Genomic DNA, 23016 nt, shown 5'->3' on the forward strand with positions numbered 1-23016 from the left:
CTGATCTCCGGGTCTGGCGCTAGCACTTGTTGCATAGCTTAGCATAATCTATTGAATCTGATTAGACCATTAGCATCGCGCTAAAAAATAACCAAAGAGTTTCGATATTTTTCCTATTTAAAACTTGACTCTTCTGTAGTTACATCATGTATTCAGTTACATTGTGTATTGCGATTTTCTAGGCAGATATGGCTAGGAACTATACTCTCATTCTGGCGTAATAATCAACGACTTTGGCTGCAGGAGGCACAATGATTTTACGCAGCAGCCGAAAATAGCCCCTTAGTAAGCAGGGGACTAGTTTCGGGCACTGCGTAATACCATTGCGCCTCCTGCAGCCAAAGTCCTTGATTAATACGCCAGAATGAGAGTATAGTTCCTAGTCATATCTGACTAGAAAATCACAACTTTTTATTTTCTGGTGGTCTTAGTATACGATATAACTACAGAAGAGTCAAGTTTTAAATAGGAAAAATATCAAAACTCTTTGGGGTTTTTTTGCGATGCTAATGGTCTAATCAGATTCAATGGATTATGCTAAAAGTGGTACCGCCAGCCCCGGAGATCAGCTGAACGGATTCCAAAACTGTAAAAATCAAATGTTTAACTCTCGGGGAGCTGAAAAATTAGCACATTTTGAAAAAAAAGTTGAGTGTCCCTTTAATTTCTACTCGAACGTCTTATATTCATCTCATACAGATGTCAGTCAGAGCAGATTAACTCAGTTTCTCTGTTGGTGTAGATGAAGTTTGTTTTTGTAAAGAATGTGAAGAATAGTAGCTTGTCATAAATTTGATTGTTTAGGACAATCCGGTTCATCAAATTGTTTAGGTTTATCTGTAGCACAAACATCAATTTAAGCTGCATTAGGTACTGTGCTAGACCTAAAAATAGACCTAAAAACATTTTCATGGCCGTGTGTAATGGATTTTTTCCTTTGTAATAATGTTTGTCTTAAATATTTGTTTGTGTAATGATTTGCCTTTTTGTTTTTCACTTATAGTATAAAGCAGTATATGAAACTCAAGGGCTACTGTCAGTACAGTTATACATTTTCAAAATATTTGTTTTTGACCAGAAGTTACAGTTTTGCATCTGCTTATACTTAAATCATTAGTTAAAGAGTGTTTTCATTTCAGACCAGATTGTATTATTAGTGGATGTATTCAGAGTAATCGGTCTGATGCAGTATTTGGTTTGTTTACATTATGAAGTTTGTAGTACATTCGGTACAACTTACAAAGAAGATTGTATACAATGTCAAAAGGGCTTTTACAACCTATCTATTGTTGAATACTCTTATCATTATCAACCATGGTAATCTTTATAGTCTCAAGTTTGTTTTTTTTGTTTTTTTTATTGAAGGGAAAATATTGACCGCATCTGAAATATTGCACAAAGGTTTATGGTATTCTTGTATTTTGCTCAGTGATATTAGTAATGTTTAATTGTTGCTCATTAAGTCCAGACTGAAAATGTTGTTTGATTCATGTGCAGAATTTGGACTTGTAGAGATTATATTCATCACCATAGTGGAAACAATGTATATGTTAAATTTCTTACAGAGCAGGGATTCCTCTGAGGTTTTTGTGATGGAGAATTATGTTTGTTCTTCTGCATTTAAAAAATCATGTCTGTTCACATAGTTATTTCCCACTTTTTACCTGAAATAACTTTAATGTTTATTTCTAGGGAACAACTGCTTTGTTCTGTTGTTCTGTTCATTGTGCCTTTCTCCTGAGGTGAAGCATTATGGGAACAGATTTTTTCCATATGCGACACTGGTAATTATACCACATGTACATTTTTGACAAAGGGAACAAAGTTCATGTTTTTGCCTTATACGAATGTTCTGTGCGTCCAAATCAGTGTCTTTAAAATGGACAGAAGCCATTTGTAAAAGCTGCCTGTAATAGATAATGTTGAAAGAACAAAAATATTTGAAATGTTTACCACGCATTTGTGGTTTTGTTCCAGAAAATAAAAATGTATGCAAGCTAAATCAGATTTTCACATTTTTATTAAAAGAACCTTTAGGAATTCAACATCATTAATGAAACCCTTCGATCATTGTTGTTGACATTTTCAGTCTCTTTTTTTAAAAAAAAAAACCCTGCAGTTTATGTAGGTATGTAAACAACAAACAGAGGGAATGGAAATGTTTTAAATAAAGCAATGGGAAATTAGTTTATCACACGGTTTAATCCTTTGAGAAGTAGATCATTTAGTTGATATTTATGCGATTGGTGGATGCTTTTATTCAAACTGGTTTACAGTGCATTTAAGCTATACATTTTAACATTATTTATGTTACCAGGGACTTTTATAGGTGTAATCTTAAACTCTTTGAGATATCAAAACTGGAGAGGAAGAAGTAGTGATGCCTAAAGAAGATAAAAGTCTGGTTTCTTTTTTTAAAGGGGACATTTCACAGATTTTTTTAAGATGTAAAATAAATCTTTGGTGTCCCTATGTACGTATGTAAAGTTTTAGCTTAGAAAACCATATAGATTACTAATTATAACATGTTAAAATTGCCACTTTGCAGGTGTGAGCAAAAATGTGCTGTTTTGGGTGTGTCCTTTTAAATGAGCTGTTATCTGCACTAACTGGCAGTACTGTGGTTGGAAAGTGCAGATTAAGGGGCAGTATTATCCCCTTCTGACATCACAAGGAGAGAGCCAAATGTCTTTGACCTATTTTTTTTACATGCTTGCAGAGAATAGTTTACCAAAACGAAGTTACTGGGTTGATTTTCTTTACATTTTCTAGTTTGATAGAAGCACTGGGGACCCAATTATAGCACTTAAACATGGACAAAGTCAGATTTTCATGATATGTCTCCTTTAAACTCAAAGACATTTAGATTTGTAGTACAGTTTTTACACAGCTAGGGTGCGCCATAATTAATTTCCCTTAACATTTTCGTTAGGGAGAGTGATGGAGGTGTAAATATGATTGAATAATAAAATAAATGTCTAATAACTTATGTGATAAAACTCAGATTTGATTTAATACAGTACGATATGTGCCTCATCAGGAATGAGAATGTTTTTGCGGGATTGTGGGTTTTAAATTTACAGCCATTTGTAACCTGATGGCCAACATGCATATCCGGTAAATTAAGTTTTTATGTCCTATTCAGATCCTTTGTTTAATCTAAAACGATCTCAGATAATTAACAATCTTGAGCAATGATTGCTGAAATGTTATATAAATGGTTTACAAAAGTATATCTTGTTCTATCCTCAGAATTTTTAAATAACAATAATAATTTGCTTTATTTGCCAGAATTGGTTTCTACTGTGGATGTCCATAAATGAAAATGGTGTAAAATGTACCTTAAATGCATTCTTGCACTATGCCTATTTAAAAAATAACGGTAACACTTTATTTTACGACCCGCAAAGTACCGCGTAATTAAACCGAATTTACAGCGTACCTATTTGTAACAACAGAGTACCTCTACAGTACGTACTTGTAGTTATAAGGGAATAATATTTTAAGTTTGGGGTAATAAGGGGGTAAGAATATATGGAAAATTATTCTCTAAGTATTTCATAACTACAGGGTACCTATTGTAATATAACGTGGTATGTATGACTTACGTCTATGGGTAATATGGTCTATGTGTAATAGTTTTTTTTTTTTCATATTTGCTACTTACCTGATGAAGTGTTTTGTATAGCCTACAGTTGATGTCTACAAGCCACGTCGGCAAATAAAATATAACACACAATAAAAATAATAGCAACTTGTACCTCTTTGATCTGTATATGTATACAGGAGTTACCAGGTAACTCTTATATTTGCGGGCTGTAAATTGAAGTGGGGCTTATTCCCCGATTGTTCGGTGTATGTACCAGGTAACTCACATATTTGCGGGCTGTAAACTAAAGTGGGGCTTATTCCCCGCTTGTTCTGTGTATGTACCAGGTAACTCACATATTTGCGGGCTGTAAACTAAAGTGGTGCTTTGTTCACCTCTTGTTATAGGGTAAATACCATAAACATACAGAATATTGTTATTTTTATTTTAAAACAACTTATTTCAAAACATCTTTAAAACACTATAATTAAGCCAACACTTAATGTTTATTATCACATAACTTTTATTTAAAATAAAAAGTCATGACAATTTTTCATTGTTTTTGCGGCTTGGCTTCCTCTGTTGGTGTTCTTGTCCACTCGGATGTTGAGTTCAGAGGCGTCATGCCCATTCAAACTGAGGGGGCACCTGCCCCCTTGGTTTTTTTGAGCCAATGGATTTTTCATCCAACCTCAAAATCAAATAAGCGTCCATTAATCTGTTATTTGACTTTCAATCTGTTAATATGCACAATATTATACATTCTGTGCTGCATCCTTGTCACTTTTCGGAGATTTTCGCCGTTTTGATAGTGTTTTGATCATGTTACATTACTTTTATTCTGGCGGCAGCTGGCGCTGCAGTCAGAGCGCAGTCGCAGACGTCATCAGTGTCTGGGCGCGCTCACGAGCTCTCTGAAGTTGCTGGCTTGCTGCTGCATTTGGCTATTTGAGGAATTAAAACGTGTTAGAAACGCTCACAAAATTTCCAAACCCCAGTACGGTAATGTGCAGTTAACCTTCTCTGTGTAGAAAATGTATGGTTTTAAATGTGACCGTCTCAACGTTATATTAGCAGAGATTCATCTTCTTGGCACAACGCCAAAGTTCGCCAAAGTTCACGCGGGCGCGGAATCTCACATGCTCACATGAGGTAAAATTTAATGCAAAAATCCGTTCCTCTAATAATTTTATCTAAACATATTTTTTAAAATCATTATTGAACATTAAAATCAATCACGTGGCTATAGCTTATGTCATTTTCGTTGTTTATATACTTTATGGATTTAAAATTACATTAATTTTATATGATAATGTAGTTGTTGTGCAAAATGCATTAATGACACAATTAAACAAGCCATTAAGACTTAAATAAAACATGCCGTTTCAGATGTGAATATGTAGGTATGTGACAAAATGACGTAATACGCACGAGCGCTTTGTTCCCACGGCTGTGTTCCCAGCAGGTATTCAGCGCCAGACACGTTGGTGACTTAGGAAATCTGTCATATCTTTGCTTTGTGAATACCTCTAAAGCCCATATACTAGTGACATAAATTACTTCCTCACGTTGATTCTCACGTTCGAATTTCCAAGACAGCTGTCGTAAGAAGAAAGTTATAAGCGAAGCAAAATTTCTCTCGTGTTTGACATTTAAATCCTCTATGAAGGCGAGTATTTTTTTGTTTCAAACCAAATACTTTTGATAGAATATACATTTAACTTGAATTAGGTGAAGTTTGGGATTGATTGTAACATTCGCATGTGCTTTTTTAAGATCCGCAAGTGACGTTGTTGTCAAAAGCAGAATCGCCCATTCAATCATATTGGCTTCCAAAACTTCTCCGTTTTCATCAATCCGTGCAGTATTTTTCAAAGTAATCATACAGAACGAAGGATTAGACTCTCTAGATTACATTATTGGCATAATTTTGTCAAACATATAAATAAATACATGCATGCAACATGCATGCATTTATTGATTTATGAATGATAAATAACATAATCATCAATTAATGTATTAATAATATCTGACCATTTAAATTGCTCGCCAGCATTATTAGTCAATTAAGAAATATTAAAGAAACAATTAAATTTTTCTTTAATATATAAAAATACAGCAATTTTATTTGAGAGGGCTTTGATTTCATATGGAAAGATATGCGTGGATTGATGCTCTGGGTTTCATTAATTAGTGGTTAATCAAAAATAATAACATTTTTATATATCTTTTAAAAAGATGTCATCTTAATCTTGTTGGGCTTTTAATTACCTACAATGTGGTGTTTGAATTATGCAAATAGACCAAGAAATGAGGAAGTAATGATATTTTAAAGTGTTTGGTCAAGCGGAAGAGGTCACAGTTTTTCATAGTTTTATTGTTTTAATTGGGTACAAAAATGCCACCTAATTTTCGAGATAAAAAATTCCATAACTTTCTTAATAATTATCCGATTTTAATAATTTAAAAACCATGTTAAAGTTCTTTTTATTATCTATCATATGGTTATAATTATATATGAATTTTCTAGTATTTATATTTTTTTGTCACATACCTAGAATATGATGCAAATGTGTCATTATTCCGATTGAATAGTATATGATATGAAAGTAGTCATCACTTTTATTTTGGAGGTTTTTGCATGAAAGCAGGGGTTTTCAGATTGTTAGAAATGTAAGTGCCATGGAAAAGACTGAAAGCTCTATAATATTTCGTTTGATGTCTGTGTATGCACAAATTTCTGTGAGCTGTTGACACTGTGCCCCCTTAAAAAAAATTGGTGCATGACGCCCCTGGTTGAGTTGATGTCGTCTCACAAATGCTGTTCTGCATTACATATAAAAAACATAAATGAAAGCCTTCAGTAAATGTTTCTTCACTGTGCCTTGACAGAAACAGTTTCTAAGCCAGTTACGTTTATAAATTTTAGGCTTACTTATGTGCTAGCTAACCTGCTACCGTTAGCTAGCAACTTTCTTGAAAAACATTGTTTGAAATGCGTGAGTCATGTATTAACAAAACCAGTCACCTTATCCAGCATGAGGATCCTGCTCACATCACTCGCAGCTGTACTCCACAGTGTAGAACGTTTTTAAAACCTCTTAAAGAAATTTCACCTCAGGATCGCGTTCCAGCAAACCTCCTGCAGATGGCCGCGCGCTCTACACCTGCGCAGTAACCTACGCATGTAGTCGTCTTTTGCTTTAGCGGGAGCTGATATCTGCTGTTGTTTCATTCTGGTTTGCCATTTCATAAATTATATTTGGCTAAAATACTTGTGTTTACAGTAAATAAATTGCAAAGCACCACTTCAAATATGTCCGCAAATGTAGGAGTTTCCTGGTAAATAATAAGTTGCTATTTGTATTGTACTTACCTTAAAAAAAAGATAACCACATTAAATCAGCTGGACTTTTGTTATTAAAAGCAAGTAATATAGGCTACTAAAATAAAAGTGATATGCTGTTATATTTATTTGCCGATGTGGCTCGTAGACATTGACTGTATACAACATTCAGTAGTCAATATGAAAAATTCACAATAAAAAATAAATAAAACATAATTTCCCCATAGACTTGACTAAGTCATACCACGTAATATTACAATAGGTACCCTGTTGTTATAAAATACTTAGAGTATAAATAATTTATAATTCTTCATATTCTTACCCCCTTATTACCCCAAACTTAAAATATTATTCCCTTATACCTACAGGTTACCTACCCTGTTGTTACAAATAGGTACGCTGTAAATTCGGTTTAATTACGCGGTACTTTGCGGGTCGTAAAATAAAGTGTTACCAAAATAACTTAATTAATGCTACTAATTAAGATGTTCCCTCATTTGTAATTTGCATGTATTGAACAAATGTCACACAAAGTATTAACAAAGAAAAGGGGTTTACAGAGAAACATTTACAGAGGAAAAAAAAGGAAAGACAAGAGGAAAGCTGTGCCGTACTTTCAGAAAATCTTGTTTTTTTCTTTTTATCTCCTCCTCACTGGTGTCTCTGGAGATTGAGACTGAGAAGGTCTCTGGGGCTTCTTCCAGTGTGACTCCATCCAATGACACTTATGCACTGTTTTTGTCACCTGACATCAAGGCTCAGCAGTTCTTCAAGTTTTCAGCCACTCCAAAGGTTTCTGAGTCTTCTGCCACTGCGACTCAGAATAGCGCCACCATGACCACTCTGAAGACAAAGAGAAGTCGGTCATGCCCATCTTTCAAGACTCTCCACCGAGGCCCTATGTTTTAGAAAATCTGTCATGTTTGCAGTCTGCACATACTCCGAGGGCAGTAATGAGTCTGATTTGCCGACTGCAAAGCAGGATACAGCTATTCTCAGAGGTAAGAAAATTTAATTTAAAAGAAAATATAATTATATATTATTTCAAAAACAATGTCATGTTCTGAGGACAGATCCTCTGCAGATAAGACAGCTGTATCCAAAGGTAGGATATTCTTATATTTTCACAATCTTTACTGTACGTCCAAACATCTTCTACAATGCATGTGCATAATTTCTTACAGATTGTGGTGGAGAGCAAAATTTTGGAGCTGCTTTCCTTTCCAACAGTGACAGTTTTCCTTTATCTTTCCTTTCTGAGATCCTGTCTACATACCTGAACATGGGAAGCGGCATAGGTAAGAGAAAATGATAAATGTTTAGACTACTACATGTCTGTAGCATGCATATTTAATGTATATGACATAATGCTGAATAAAACTTTATTATAATTTGTTCAAAGTGGATGTTGGCATGCAGATGCTCTTTGCTATGGACTGGTATGTAAAGATATGTACTCATTAAAATCAAAGGCTAAACATGGTTGGAGTTGTGTAAAACATTTATGTGGTACTGCACAAAGCTGTATGGATGCCGGTTCAGATGAGCTGACTCAGCATGAAATACTGCAGCTGATTCATTGCAGTAATGAGCCTCCAAACATCAGCAAGTTAATGATAAGGATGATCATCAGGCAGTTTCTTCATAATAGACTGTGGGTATTAGCTGTCCTAAACCTGAGCACTTTCTGGTTCAATAACAGTTTTCCGAGCATTGGGAAAACAAGTTACATAAACCACCCTCCAGTGCCTCCTCAACATGTCACAAATCAGCAGAAATATTGGAAGAATGAGCCTCGATCGGAAATGTTCAAGTCCAGTACTGATCAAACCACTCAACGTATATCAAACTTGTCCTCATCTAAACTGATCAGTAAGATGCTAGTTTCATACAAATTAAATACATTTATTTCACTCCAGGGTGTTGTATGACCTTCATAACGCCAGGATGAAAAAGACCAGTGCCAAGCAGAAATCTCAGCTTCTGGCAACCATCAAACACTGCGCTGCCAGAAGGAATTTAGATTTTAGAGGCAATGATGAGCAGGTTGAGGAGTCTGCGTCATGTCAACTTATTACATTGAAAATCTGTGATACCCACAAATCATTTTAATATGTTTTTTGTTATTTTAAGCCCACTTGCCCTCTTGATCTTAATTGCTCTCTTCTCTTTTCTTCTCTAAGGATGCTCATAAAGAGGAGGCTGAAACATGCCAGGATTCCTGAATCAATTTCCAAAGCCCTGCAGCCCACATGGAATTTAAGATCATTTGCATGCGCACATTCAAGACATAATGGAAATTCACCTGCTTACATTCATTTAAATAATGAATACTAATTTCTAAAATCTTCTTACATGAATGAATGACGGGACGTGAACGCTACGATGACGTATGGTGTTTGCGTGAACAGGCTGCGCAGTGGCATTCAAATTACACTTACGGATATGGGACAAATAAGGCAACGTTCGTTCGGACAGAGACCTATGATTGGTTGAACACTTTTCGGTCCTATACGCCTTTCACAGATGACATACATTTTTACAAATACATTTAAACAACTAAACATAGTGACTGCTATCAGGATGTGAGGAGACTTTGAACCAGCTCTGAATATTCTGTGTTTTGTGTTTCAGCTAGGAGTAAATAGAAAATAAATACTGGGTAACAGCGCTGCCTCTCTGTCTGAAATTAGACCACTGGGGCAACTCACACAGCCAGACTTAAAGTCTAGTGCACATACTGCTTATTTCATTTAAGTATTTTGCTACAATTTCCCACATATTGTTAGTATTGGTGTTATCATGCTTCATGTATGCTTAAAATTGACATAACTGCGGTCAACAGTGCAGATTCAGAATACCAGTAACAGTTATTATTTTCAATATTTAGTTCAGCCTGTACTTTTACAGATAATGTATAATAAAGGCGCAATGTATAGCCTATTGTTCAGGGATGTACTGTATTATGAGATGATGTAGTTTGTACTGTAAGTGTAATGTGTTAAGACAGAGTGTCTGTCGAAGTTGTCCTATAACCGTTTTCTTAACATAATAAACACAAACATTATATGAACTCCGAGTCCACCCTCCAGTTCCTCCTCCTCAACATTACCCAGATTGGACAGGACAGCAGAGAAACACTGGAAAAAATACCACATTATTTAACATTAGGCTATATCAAACAAACATTTCCCTATCTAAGCAGAAAATGTACCGCTTAGTTGCTTCGGATTAAAGCCACTGCTTTAATGTTAAACTACCTTGCCTAGTTTTGTGTTTTTTGTTTTGGGAATGTCATGTAACCTGCTGGTGCTGGCAGCCCATCGCGAGCGCTGGTCGCACCTGCACAACAGCAGCGCACTAGCACGCGGCCCAAATAAGGACATGAGCGCGAGCTCTTGCTGACGTCAGTGAAGTAGACGGAGGAAAAAGGAGCATTTCGCGGAGAGGCGGGGGGAGGTTGATAGGGGGTGTAGAGGGTGCTGAAATCGAGAATTAACGGGCGCGTGGACCGTTACATAACCCGTCACTGAATTGTTCAGTCGCGATAATCCGTTTTTGCAAATACGGACACCGTAAACGCAGCCTTCGCGAGATAACTCGCGTACATTTATATTTACACGCGAACTAAAATAATTTCATCTTCCTTATAGCGGTTTCCAGAGGGACATCCATCCACACTCCTCCGAAGACATGGAGGCGCCGGGTTTGGCTCACGCGAGCCCGCTGAGCCCACGCGAGGGTATGGTCAAGAACGTGAGCCTGGAGTCTCTCCAGCTGTGTGAGAGAGACGGTAAGAAACCACTTGGACGTCACAGCATTATTATGCATTTTGCCCGTTTAATAATAAGCCATTTAAATGAAAGTGTGTTGGTTTTGAACGCATCTAGCGCCCGGTTAGTTTAACGGGTATTTTAAGAGGTTTTGCTGGTTCAATTCGCCTGTCACGTCTATAAACATCGACATTTTCATTGAAACACGACAGTCTTTGTGTGTGGTTGTGGTATCGCATAGTTAAATCCTTTCTGTCTACATTATGCATGTGTTTGAATGAGGGCTTAGCTTCAGCACCATGGACACTGCCCACTTTTCTCTTATAATCTTGTCTCATAACCTGTTAGTCATGAAGATTAACCCGTTGCTGTTAACATGTACAGAAGAGACAAATTTGAAAGAAATAATAATAATTCAAGCTTGCTAATATGGCAAAAGATGTTGCATGCATGCAAGGGTGCAACTACATTTTAGATGAGGGAGAACAAATGTGAAGATTTTTTGCTTCAACAATTTAAAATCCCATATGTTTATATAGAATTGATATTGGTAAATACTGATCATACCTAAAGATATATATATATATATATATATATATCTTGAGTGTATCGGATCTTAATGGCAAATGATGAAGTCAGGTGCAAGGGAGGAACCTGCTGTGACATTCAAAGATGTATAGGCGTGATGCTGCACACGTTGTTAGCCCCCCAGCCAGTCTGATCCATGCATGTACTGTACTGTATGTGCATGTGGGTGCTGCTTTATCTCATTTTGTCTGCGTAGCTATTTGCCTTTATCAGAGTTATTCTACCTTTGAAGTATGGAATGTGCTTTTGAGAGTGGATTTACTTTACTTATCTCCTAAACATTTCATACCTTTTATCTCTGAGAATTACAGCAACAATTTGCAAATAGGAAACTTGGCATCCTTTAGAGGGATTCGTGGTAATTCTAGGGCTAGTACAATGACTCACCAGTTTTTTTTTAGCGAGGGAGGAGATGTTTTTATCGTCTCTGCATGAATCAGCATTAAAAAGCTTAAATGAAGTGCTGTGCAGGCGGTAAAGTCTTTTATTTCTTGAGTTAGACACAATAGTGTTTGTTTTATGTTGTTTAATTGCAAAATTAAGACTTACGCAAGGCACAAGTGAATGATGAAGATAAACATTACTCTCTGAAATCTGCCAGACAGCTTATCTGTTAACTAGACAGAGCAATGTGATTTTTAGCTCACTTAAAGTCTTTTATAGATGTTTATTCTTCTAGATAATGGTTATTCTAACATTAGGGTAAAAAATGCAGTAAAAAAGATACTTCACACAGGACACTCTCAAAGATACATATATGCTACATAATGCTATAGATTTATAGAATAAACATTTTTGGCTGTATGGTGTAATAAAAAACTTTTAACATCCAAAAAACGTTTCTGTTTCACAAAAGAGTATTTGTAGTAGATATTAAAAGTTTTTAGACCATAAAATGCTTAGAAAAATGGTTATTTTAAGAAGAATGATTTTTTGGAAAACCAAAAATGGTTCTTTCAAAACAAACAGTGCTAAATAGCACTAAAATGGTTCTTGGCTCTTAATCATAGAGGAACCATTTTAAGTGCCATATAACACAGATGTAATACCTGTGTAGCACTGGTATAGAACCATATTGTGCTATACTGTACACTCACCTAAAGGATTATTAGGAACACCATACTAATACTGTGTTTGACCCCCTTTCGCCTTCAGAACTGCCTTAATTCTATGTGGCATTGATTCAACAAGGTGCTGAAAGCATTCTTTAGAAATGTTGGCCCATATTGATAGGATAGCATCTTGCAGTTGATGGAGATTTGTGGGATGCACATCCAGGGCACAAATCTCCCGTTCCACCACATCCCAAAGATCCTCTATTGGGTTGGGATCTGGTGACTGCGGGGGCCATTTTAGTTCAGTGAAATCAGTGTCGGCGCCAGAGAATACAGAATGAGCGGGCCTCCTGTTTTACTGTGGGGGCACCTGGTTCATCTTATTATTTTATTATTATTATTACTACATGGCACTGTAAAATGCTTGGTACTGATTGGCCAGTCGCAACATTCAAAGGTATTTTATTCCTTGAACAACCGCCTGAAACACAGCCTAACCCGGGTACTGCGAGCGAGTCACGTTAACAGAGACAGTTACGAATTAATACAGAATAAATATGCATAATTAATCACGTATATGAGATTGTATTTACAATGATTAAACCGAACGTTCGTCTTTTGACTTTTTACTTGTTTTAACGCGTCTGGAAACGTTTTCCCAGAAGGTTTGTATTTCTTTAAAATAAGCTAATAAAAGACATCAAATCAAAATGTTATGTCTATATATTTAATCATATAGCAACTAGCCGTGAAATTAGCGGGATTGTTACAGCCAGCCAAGTTGTTAAATAAATCCCTCACTATAGTAAAACCATAACTTATAAAGACGTTAAAGTGCAAGACTGGATAACTCACGCAAATCATAAAGACCAGTACATAACCAAATAACAGCAAAAGAAAACAATGTTACTGACATATCTAACGAACTATGCGTTTTACCTTCAGAAGAGCTGCAGGCGACGAGAGGACTTTTTTCAACTTTTTAAGAAGGTCCTTTTATTTGTCGCGAAATTTCTTCGTCTTGCTCAAATGCCAAGACTTACAAGTATACATTATTTAGACAGAAAATGAGTTCTCACGCATGGCGATTGAGCCCCCGAACGTGACAGTGGCTGCGTGTATGTAACTGGCTGACTATGTTAGCATTGCATTGTGGGTTAGTATTTTAATTATTATTTTTTATTAATTATACTCCGAATTTTAATCAGTATTCATTGTATAACCAAATGTATTTGCAGCACATTTTTTTAAATTATTAAGTTCATTGTTATTTTGAGAAGTAAGGGGGCACAGTGACTCAAGTGGCCGGGCCATGCCCCCTAGGGCCCGCTCGTGGCGCCGACACTGAGTGAAATCATTGTCATGTTCAAGAAACCAATTTTAAATGATTTGAGCTTTGTGACATGGTGCATTATCCTACTGAAAGTAACCACCAGTGGATGGGTACATGGTGGTCATAAAGGGATGGACATGGTCAGAAACAATGCTCAGGTAGGCCGTGGCATTTAAACAATGCCCAATAGGCACTAAGGGGCCTTAAGTGTGCCAAGAAAACATCCCCCACACCATTACACCATTGCATTAATGAGAAATTGAACAGGTATTCCTAATAATTTTTTAGGTGAGTGTATAGAAGAACCATATCTGGTGCTATAGTGGTGCTATATGACCCCTGTATGGTTCTTAATAGGGGCTTCATAGGTGCTATATAGCACTAAAAATGGTTCCTCTATGATTACGAGCCAAGAACCAATTTTAGTGCTATTTAGCACCGTTTGTTTATAGGGTGTATCGGTTGACCGTGAAGAACCTTTATTTGCACCATTATTTTTAAGAGTGTACATATCATGCCAGAAATGAATGCTAACATATTAGCTGAGAAAACAAGTCTTTTAATCTGATTAAACTAAAAACCTGAATCTGTACCTGAACTTTGAACAGCCTTGTGGATTCATTAAAGCAGGAGGCTTAGCACCAAATATAAACAGAAACATTTAGTGAAACTATATTCTAATAATATACATTATATTCATGAAATTTTACCATAACTGCTAATATTTATGATGACATTATTGCAAATAAGTTGGAGGCAACCAGTGAACTAGAAATTACTAAGAGAACCTTTATAGCATTATGCCCTTGAGCAAGGCACTGATAGTAATGCCTGATGTATTCCTGCATTTACTGTGCTTAGTTTTTTGGTGTATCATAAGGCTCATAAGGTGTATCATATGGCTTGGAAACATAATTGTTATAAAAAGAGCACACATTTCCAGCAAGATTGCATAATTAAGATGCAGACTGCTTTTAAAGTCACCTGTAATAAAATCATATTTATCATTCTGTATAATTAAAGTGGTGTAATGATTTACTGCTTATTATTACACGGCTCATTGAAATGCTTGATTCTGATTGGCCAGTCATTATAACGTGTAGGTTTGTTAAGTGTGGGATATCAACAGAAGGTCCAGATTCTATTTGTTTAGGTGATTTCAAATGTCAACATTGGCTTTCACAGATCATGGACCCTGCCTTTAAGATTTAAGTCGTATTGCCTACAATTTTTATGTTTGTCTACAATTTGTACTCTTCATAACTGAGACTGAATACTAGCTGGGGACTCCTGCAGTCTTTGTAGAACACAAGTTATAAGTGTTTAACAATCATCTTTGTGTGTATCAATGGTAATTTTAGGGTGTTTTTGTAGCGGGTCATTGGCTCATTAAACAATCCAAACACTGCTCAGCTTGCATTCTGTCACAGTAATAGAGATGTTTGCAGTTAGAAGCAAGAGTTATTAAGTAGAATTGCATAGTTTTTGTCTTTTGGGAACATAATTATCTTTTATCTTGCATGTTTGATTGCAGTTTATTGAATTTGTTAGTGTGTAGAATTTTAGGTGGAATTTAGTTAGGACTATTGGTTTATGTAATACTGCTAGGAGACATTTAGAATGGGTCAGGTTTTACTGAGATGTATTTAAGGTTATTTAATGTCTGATGATTCATCTGTGTGTATAACTTTAAATAGACTGTGGTCCCACAGGAGGCTTTTAGCCCATATCTGATATGGAGCCAGACTACTTTTCTCTCCTATCTTCTCTCTCTCACATGATTCAGCTCTGTCTGGATTCTCCTGTTTGTTTTGGTTTTAGACTTTTTAGACTTGTACAGTATTGAAAGTATTAACAGGAATAAAATCTAACCTCTAAATTTTCAAAATTCAGCCTTTGTCAAAAACTACAGCAGTACATTTGTTTAATCTATAAAAACATATACCTGTTTATTTCTTACAGTAGCTAGAGACCATACCACTTATTATGAAAATACATTTATCTTCAGTTAGCTTTATAACTTTGTACTTGTATGTGTTAGTTAGATATAATGTATTACAGGTTTTAAGACCACCAGTGTAAAAAAGCCCATTTCCTGCTTTAAATTATGCTACATTGATTAATGGCCTTGATTTGTTTCCATGGAAACTGCACCCGTTGTTAAAGCGAGTGCATTTTGAAAACTGAAGTGCCATTACTGTAGAAAGACAGACCATGCTGGTTTTCACTTGTTTTTTTATCAGGCAAAACAATCTCTCATGCAGAAATTGCAACACACTCAACAGCTATGTCTTTGCTGACCTATTGGGGTAAATCAGTGTTGTGTAGGGTGCATCCCTTCGTGGCCCCCCAAAGAAAAATCATGACATAAAACAATCTTAAACTTAAAATTTGAATTAAACAAAACATTAAGGGTTGGTTTCCGAGACAGGGATTAGTTTAAGCCAGTACTAGGCCTTAGTTTATTTAGGAAATATAACTAGTTATAACAAACATGCCTTACTAAAAAGATTAGCTGTGTGTATTTTGAGGCACTGATGTATTTAAAGTCAGTACAAGTTGGTTTTGACAGCTCTTACATTTATTTTTATTTCTAGTCTAATCTCTGTCCAGAAAACCACCCCTAAATGATTAAGGGGTGGTTTACTGGACACGGTTTAGATTAATCTAGGACTAGGCCTTAGTAATACTAGGACATTTAAGTAGTTTTTACAAACAAACCTTACAAAAACATTAATGGTGTTCATCTTGAAACAAAACAATGGCCCTGATATATGTTAAGATATGTTTGTGCATGACGTTTTGAAATTAAAGGAAAACACCACCGTTTTTCAATATTTTACTATGTTCTTACCTCAGCTTAGACAAATTAATACATACCTATTTTATTTCAACGTGTACACTTAGTCTATGTACAGCATGTTGTGAATGTGTTAGCATTTAGCCTAGCCCCATTCATTGGCGCGCAGTAACATAATCACTCCTTACTACTCCCCTTCTCGCTCAAACCTCCGTCAATATTACTGCGCTCGAGGACGAAGTGCTGGAAACTAAGTGCTCTTCCATCATACAATATAGTTCTCACTTTTTATCCACTTAAAAAGTTTTATTTTGTGCCACCATACTTACTCATGTAACTACTCATGTAACAGGCTTTAAATAAGGAAAACATGGAAGTGTTTGGTGGCTTCTAAATTCATCCCTGTTTGGATCCTAATGAATGAATGGGGCTAGGCTAAATGCTAACACATTACGGTGCGCTGTACAGAGAATAAGTGCACACATAAAAAAAGCTAGGTTTGTGTTAATTTGTCTAAGTTGAGGTATGAATATAGTAAAAACAGTGGTGTTTTCCTTTAAGGCACCTCAAACATGCATTTTAGTCTGGGACTAGGATAAGCCCTGTCCGGAAAACCAGCCCACAACGTTAGTGCTGTTGGATAGTAGCCTTATTTTTACATTTCTATAAAATGTAAAAAAAACTGGGGGCCCCTGGCACCATATCATGGCCCTCAGTTTATAAACCTTTGTGTTAAATGAATGGAAAAGCTTTCAGTACCTTCAAGACTTTATGTAAAGTGTGCTTCTAGCATCTAAACACGCATCTGTCATTGTAAGGTTAAGGTTAGATTAAGAAATATATTTGATCATCAGTGCTTATTTCATAGTGATTTATTGTCTTCCTTCTTTTTTAGGCAAGGCAGAAGACAGTGGTGTGGTAGTAATGGAGGAGTTACCTGTTCCTCGCAACATAAAGATTAGTAACATCACCTGTGACTCTTTTAAAATCTGCTGGGACATGGACCCTCATACCAAAGAGAAGATCACACATTACTTCATCGATCTTAACAAAAAGGAGAACAAGAACTCCAACAAATTCAAACACAAGGTACTTACAGATAAGCATTTTAAGCTTCTATGTCCAGATTTGCATTAATAGGGACGGATAATCAATCCAAATGATTTTGTATTACTTTGCTAAGGACAATGCTGTCATGTGACGTTTTCAGCAGTTTTACATTCTGCTTAAGTTATAAGGTCTATGCTTGTTTATTCTATACAAATGCTTTGCAATGACTTATGAGAGAGTGTAGGGTTAAGGATGGTCAATCATTTCTTATTGACTGTCTTTTTTTCAGGATGTGCCAACTAAGCTTGTTGCTAAGGCAGTCGCGTTGCCCATGACAGTACGAGGGCATTGGTTCCTGAGTCCACGAACAGAGTACTCCGTTGCTGTGCAAACTGCATCCAAACAGACCGATGGAGACTACTCTATATCAGAATGGAGTGACATTGTTGAGTTTTGTACAGCAGGTAGCCCACACATTTCATTTGTAAAGAGCATTTTTAATAGTCAGTTAAACTAGTAATAATAGATTGATTATATATTATAACAGATTTTATATTGTAGTATGATAAAGAAAACATACATACTTTACAGTTTTTAAAAAGGCCATGTTACAAGACTTTTTTAAGATGTAAAATAAATCTTTGGTGTCCCCAGAGTACACATGTGAAGTTTTAGCTGAAAATACCATATAGATAATTTATTATAGCATGTTAAAATTGACACTTTGTAGGTGTGAGCAAAAATGTGGTGTTTTGGGTGTGTCCTTTAAACACTGATCGCAATGATGGTGGTTTGTTGCAATTAAAACTCAATTGTGCTGTGAATTATTTTCTCTCTCTTTCTGTGCACTAAATGCCAGTGCCGTGGTTGAATAGTGCAGATTAACTTGTTAAGGGGCGGTATTATTATAATAAGAGCTCCTTATGACATCATAAGAAGGGCCACATACAATGACCTAATTTTTCACGTGCTTGCAGAGAATGGTTTACCAAAACTAAGTTACTGGGTTAATCTTTTTCACATTTTCTAGGTTGATAGAAGCACTGGGAACCCCATTATAGCACTTAAACATGGAAAAAGTCAGATTTTCATGTCATGGCCTCTTTAAATAAATTAAAAGCATACTGTATATATTATTGCAAAACTGAAGTCGATCTTCTCCCAGACCCTGTCCACCTGCCATACCATATGACCGGAAGAAAAGAGAGATTGTTTTGAGGAGGGGAGGAGATTTGCGTTTTTGATTAAAGATTATGAGGGCACATGCATTTTTTTTAAATATGAAGCTTACAGATAAGTAATTTGTAAAAAAAAACCACACAATATTCAAAAACAAATTAATTTAATTTTCATGGTGACTTTAAGATTTAAGATTCTACATATTTAAGCCCAAAATGTCCACTTGCATATTAATATAAAATCAAAACATTATACAATAACAAAGAATACAAACTGTTATTCTTCTAGGCAGATTTTGAGTGTTTAGCATTGATCTGCTTGAGAAAGTTAATGATGATCAATAATTACATTTGTGTTACTGTTTGCAGATTACTCCTCTGTGCATCTGACGCAGTTGCTTCAGAAAGCTGAGGTCATCGCTGGCAGGATGCTGACGTTCTCTGTGTTTTACAGGAATCAGCATGAGGAGTACTTCCAACACTGCAGGTGATTCAGGAATAAAATACCTTGGTACAGTTAAGCCTTGAATGTTCGAGAGGGAGGGTGAGAGATGAAGTAATGCTGGTGAAGAAACACCAAGAGAGACTTGCTTTGTTGCTAAGCTTCAGTTTAGTTTTACATAGAAAGGGGTGCCATCTTGTGGGGTACTGTTGACAATTTTTTATATGTTTGTGGACTTGAAAATTACAGTACAATAGTAAATATAACAATATAGTATTATTGAGTAGATTTTTCTTTATTGTAACATGTGTTGTTTTGCTGCATTCATAATTTAAATGTAAAATATGAAAAAGAATGAATGACATATCTCTTTCTCCTTTTCTCACAGAGAGGTGCTTGGTGGTCGAATGATGCCCTCAGTAAAGGATAACAGTGGCAGTCATGGTTCACCTCTCAGTGGTAAACTCGAAGGGATTGTCTTCAGTTGTAACACCGAGTTCAACACTGGTCAGCCTCCACATGATTCCCCGTACGGACGCTTTCGCATCCAGGTGCCTGCGGAGACTCTTTTCACCGCCGATACACGCCTCTACTTTGGGGACTTTTACTGTATGTACACTGCGTATCATTACGTCATCCTGGTCCTTGCTCCCCGGGGCTCCCACGGAGACTTGTACTGCAGCGAACGCCTGCCGGAGCTTGACGTGACGAACAACCGCTTCCTGACACGCGTGTGTGGGGAGGACGGGCGTGTGGTATTTCAGCACGCTCAGGATGTGATCCTGGAGTTGATTTATACCGAGCCGGTCCCACTGGAACTGGGGACCGTCTCTCACATCAGCGGTCACCAGCTGATGAGCTTGTCTACTCTCAATGCCAAGAAAGACCCCAGCTGCAAGACCTGCAACATTAGCGTTGGACGTTAGCCTTAACGCACACGCTACGCAACAGAATCAGGCACAGATAAATGGCTCTGGAATAACTAAACACAGCCATGCGGAGCTAAAAATCTTTGGTGGCCTCCCAAACATATGATCGACTAAACTTAATGTATTCTCAATTTTAAAAAATACTGTGCGGAAGAAAAGATGGAGCAAAAAAGAAAACAAATAATAGAAAGAGTACAAGCTGATTTTCCAAAATCTCTTAATTTCACTGTGAACCTTTCATGCGTGTTTTTGGTGCTTGATATTCATATTCATCTTGAACCATGTGTGATGACCTTCAACCCATACTGGCTCTTAGTTCTTGTCATCAAAACTCTCTTAGGTTGGACATCCAAAGTCATACATAACTTCTGCATTGCTCATTCACATCATTACCGGCATGAAGACCTTTAATGCAGTCTTCTAGGAACTCCATCTGCCCTCAAAGAACCGTGCAATGCAAAAAACAGACAAAAAAGACACATAAAGAAAGAATAAAAGACGAGCAGCCTGTGTGTCTTGGGACATCTGAAGTTGTATGACACTTCTGGATCTTTACTTGCTTGGAGGCCTATATTGCAGTTAACGCCTTCTTCATCTTAACTCCATCTCTTTTCACAGAACCATGCAATTTCGAAAAAGAAAGAGAAAAGAAATACATCAAGAAAAGCAGTCTGTGTGTGTTAGGTGGGACACCCAATGTCATACGAAACATCTGCATCATTACCGGCATGCATGCCTATATTGGATTGCTAACTGACGTGAGTCAAAACGCACGTCCAGCAAGAAGAGCAGCCAACCTAAGTGTGTCTTAGGTTAGACACACCATATCAAACAACAGTCCTATACATCTTTACTGGGATTATATCATTGTAAACATCTTCTGGAAACTTCATCTACCCTCAAAGAAGTGCAATGCAAACATAACATAAAAAAATTGAAAAAGGAATACAAGACGAAGAAGTGCCAATGTGTCTTAGGTTAGACACCCCATTGCGACACCCCACACACTCCTTCAAATCATTACAGGTATGAAGCACTCTTTGAAAATTGCAGTAAACATCTAGAAACTCTGTATTTTAATAAAAAAGGTGAATAAAAGAAGTGCATCTTATTGATGTGAGTCAAGACTCTTCTTACCCCAACAAACACGTCTACTTCGGAGACTTCTACTCCATGTATATCCTGGTTGTGGCACTCTTGGACTCCCATGAGGACTTGTATATCAACAAAACAAAGGTCTCCAGAACTGGATGTGACTAAAAACGTCTACTTTCTGATGTTCTGCCAAGCATCTGCATGCTACATGTGTAGTGTCTTACTTCTCAAAGAAAGACAGCTTAGGCAGCCATGGTCTTCGAACGTGTGCTTTATTCAAACACAGTTTTTGCTTACAGCTGTTCTGTCGCATATACACCTATGCACTCCTGTATTTCAATGCTTGCATTAGAGTGCTAAACAGAAAACATGGAACTGGAGTAATATGAAACTGGAGCCTAAAATGTGGTCCTTTAAACCTTCTCCTGTCCTGTACCGTCAGCGTTTTCATTTTTACTCTGATCGCAGTTCTCCTTTAACTGTTTTTACTTGTAAAACATAGTTCTATTCTTATGTTATTATTTTGCTGTTTTTTGGGGAATGTGTGTGTGTGTTTCTGTGTAATGTGTGTGTTCCTGTTTGAACATAAAACAGTGCTCATATACACCCTTGAGTTCAATTGATTTGTTTGTCTCATTCATTGCCCTCTGAGGAGGCGGGAAATTATTTTCCAAATTGTACTAAATCATACTCTACAACTAATTATTGATTAAACTTAATGTATTCTCAATTAAACATACTTTGCAGCAGAAAAAGGAACAAATTAAGAAAGACAAAGTTCAAGCTAAATTTCCAATTCCACTGTGAAACTTTTATGTGTGTTTGTGGTGCTTGATATTCAAATTCAATACAAAACAAAATGTGGCGATAGCGAAAAGTGCTCTTCGCCATCGCCATGTTTTATTTTGTGCCACCATACTTACTTCTGTAACTACTCATGTAACAGTCTTTAAATAGGAAAAAGTGTTTGGTGGCTTCTAAATTCATCCCTGTTTGGATCCTAAGGAATGAATGGGGCTAGGCTAAATGCTAACACATTCACGACGCGCTGTACAAAGATTAAGTGCACGCATTGAAAAAAGATAGGTATGTATTAATTTGTCTAAGTTGAGGTAAGAACATAGTAAAATATTGAAAAACGGTGGTGTTTTCCTTTAAAGGACTGCAACATGAGTATGGCATCTGTATAAATCATTAAATAAAAATAATACTGTTTAATGCTTTTGAAGTATCATTCATTTACAGGTTAGATGTATATTACAAGACAAACTGTGATGTTTAAAGATTTAGCACAAAACTATTACACAACTTAATTACTGGAGTAGTATGTCAAACAATCATGCAATCAGTGGTTCTCAAACTGGAGACTGTGGCCCCCTTGGGGGCCCTGAGATGGTACCGGGGGGGCCAGTTTAATGACAATTTATACATTCTTTTATCATAAAATCTGTGTAATTACACCTCAGAAAAATAAGGCTACTAACCAACAGAACTACATTGTATAATTTAATATGTTTTGTTTAATTCAAATAGCCTAATAAGTTTTGGAATGTTTTATGTCATAATTTTTATGGGGGGATGCACCATACAGAAGGGGGGCCGAAGTATAAAAACCACTGTGTTAAATAATACACCTTAAACACGATTAATCCCACAAAAATGAAAAAAATGTATTTTTTGTCATGTTTTAACACTTTAAACACCAATTCGCCACAAAGTATAAAAAAAACTTTCAGGAAAACTTTAATTAACACAACCAATGCTCTCTCAGTTGGTCTAAACCAGTGGTTCCCAAACTTTTTCAGCGTGTGGCCCCCCTTGTGTACGGTGCATTCCTT

General features: G+C 36.5%; 1 protein-coding gene across 1 annotated transcript; it reads left to right on the plus strand.

The window, feature by feature from the left end:
- The first annotated feature begins 10379 nt into the window (after nucleotides 1-10379).
- Nucleotides 10380-22396, plus strand: phyhipla (phytanoyl-CoA 2-hydroxylase interacting protein-like a). The gene is made up of 5 exons (XM_065297384.2): nucleotides 10380-10728; nucleotides 17380-17573; nucleotides 17824-17998; nucleotides 19082-19199; nucleotides 19543-22396. The coding sequence occupies exons 1-5, from the start codon at nucleotides 10629-10631 to the stop codon at nucleotides 20078-20080; spliced, it is 1125 nt and encodes a 374-aa protein (XP_065153456.1). The 5' UTR covers nucleotides 10380-10628; the 3' UTR covers nucleotides 20081-22396.
- The last annotated feature ends 620 nt before the right edge of the window (nucleotides 22397-23016 follow it).

This window comes from Paramisgurnus dabryanus, chromosome 17 (assembly GCF_030506205.2).
Source record: "Paramisgurnus dabryanus chromosome 17, PD_genome_1.1, whole genome shotgun sequence".
Lineage (NCBI taxonomy): Eukaryota > Metazoa > Chordata > Actinopteri > Cypriniformes > Cobitidae > Paramisgurnus > Paramisgurnus dabryanus.

Coding starts and splice junctions, on each gene's coding strand:
- phyhipla (XM_065297384.2), top strand. CDS start 10,629: ATGGAGGCGCCGGGTTTGGCTCACGCGAGCCCGCTGAGCCCACGCGAG. Junction 17,574..17,823: donor CCAACAAATTCAAACACAAG/GTACTTACAGAT, acceptor TCTTTTTTTCAG/GATGTGCCAACTAAGCTTGT. Junction 17,999..19,081: donor TGTTGAGTTTTGTACAGCAG/GTAGCCCACACA, acceptor TACTGTTTGCAG/ATTACTCCTCTGTGCATCTG.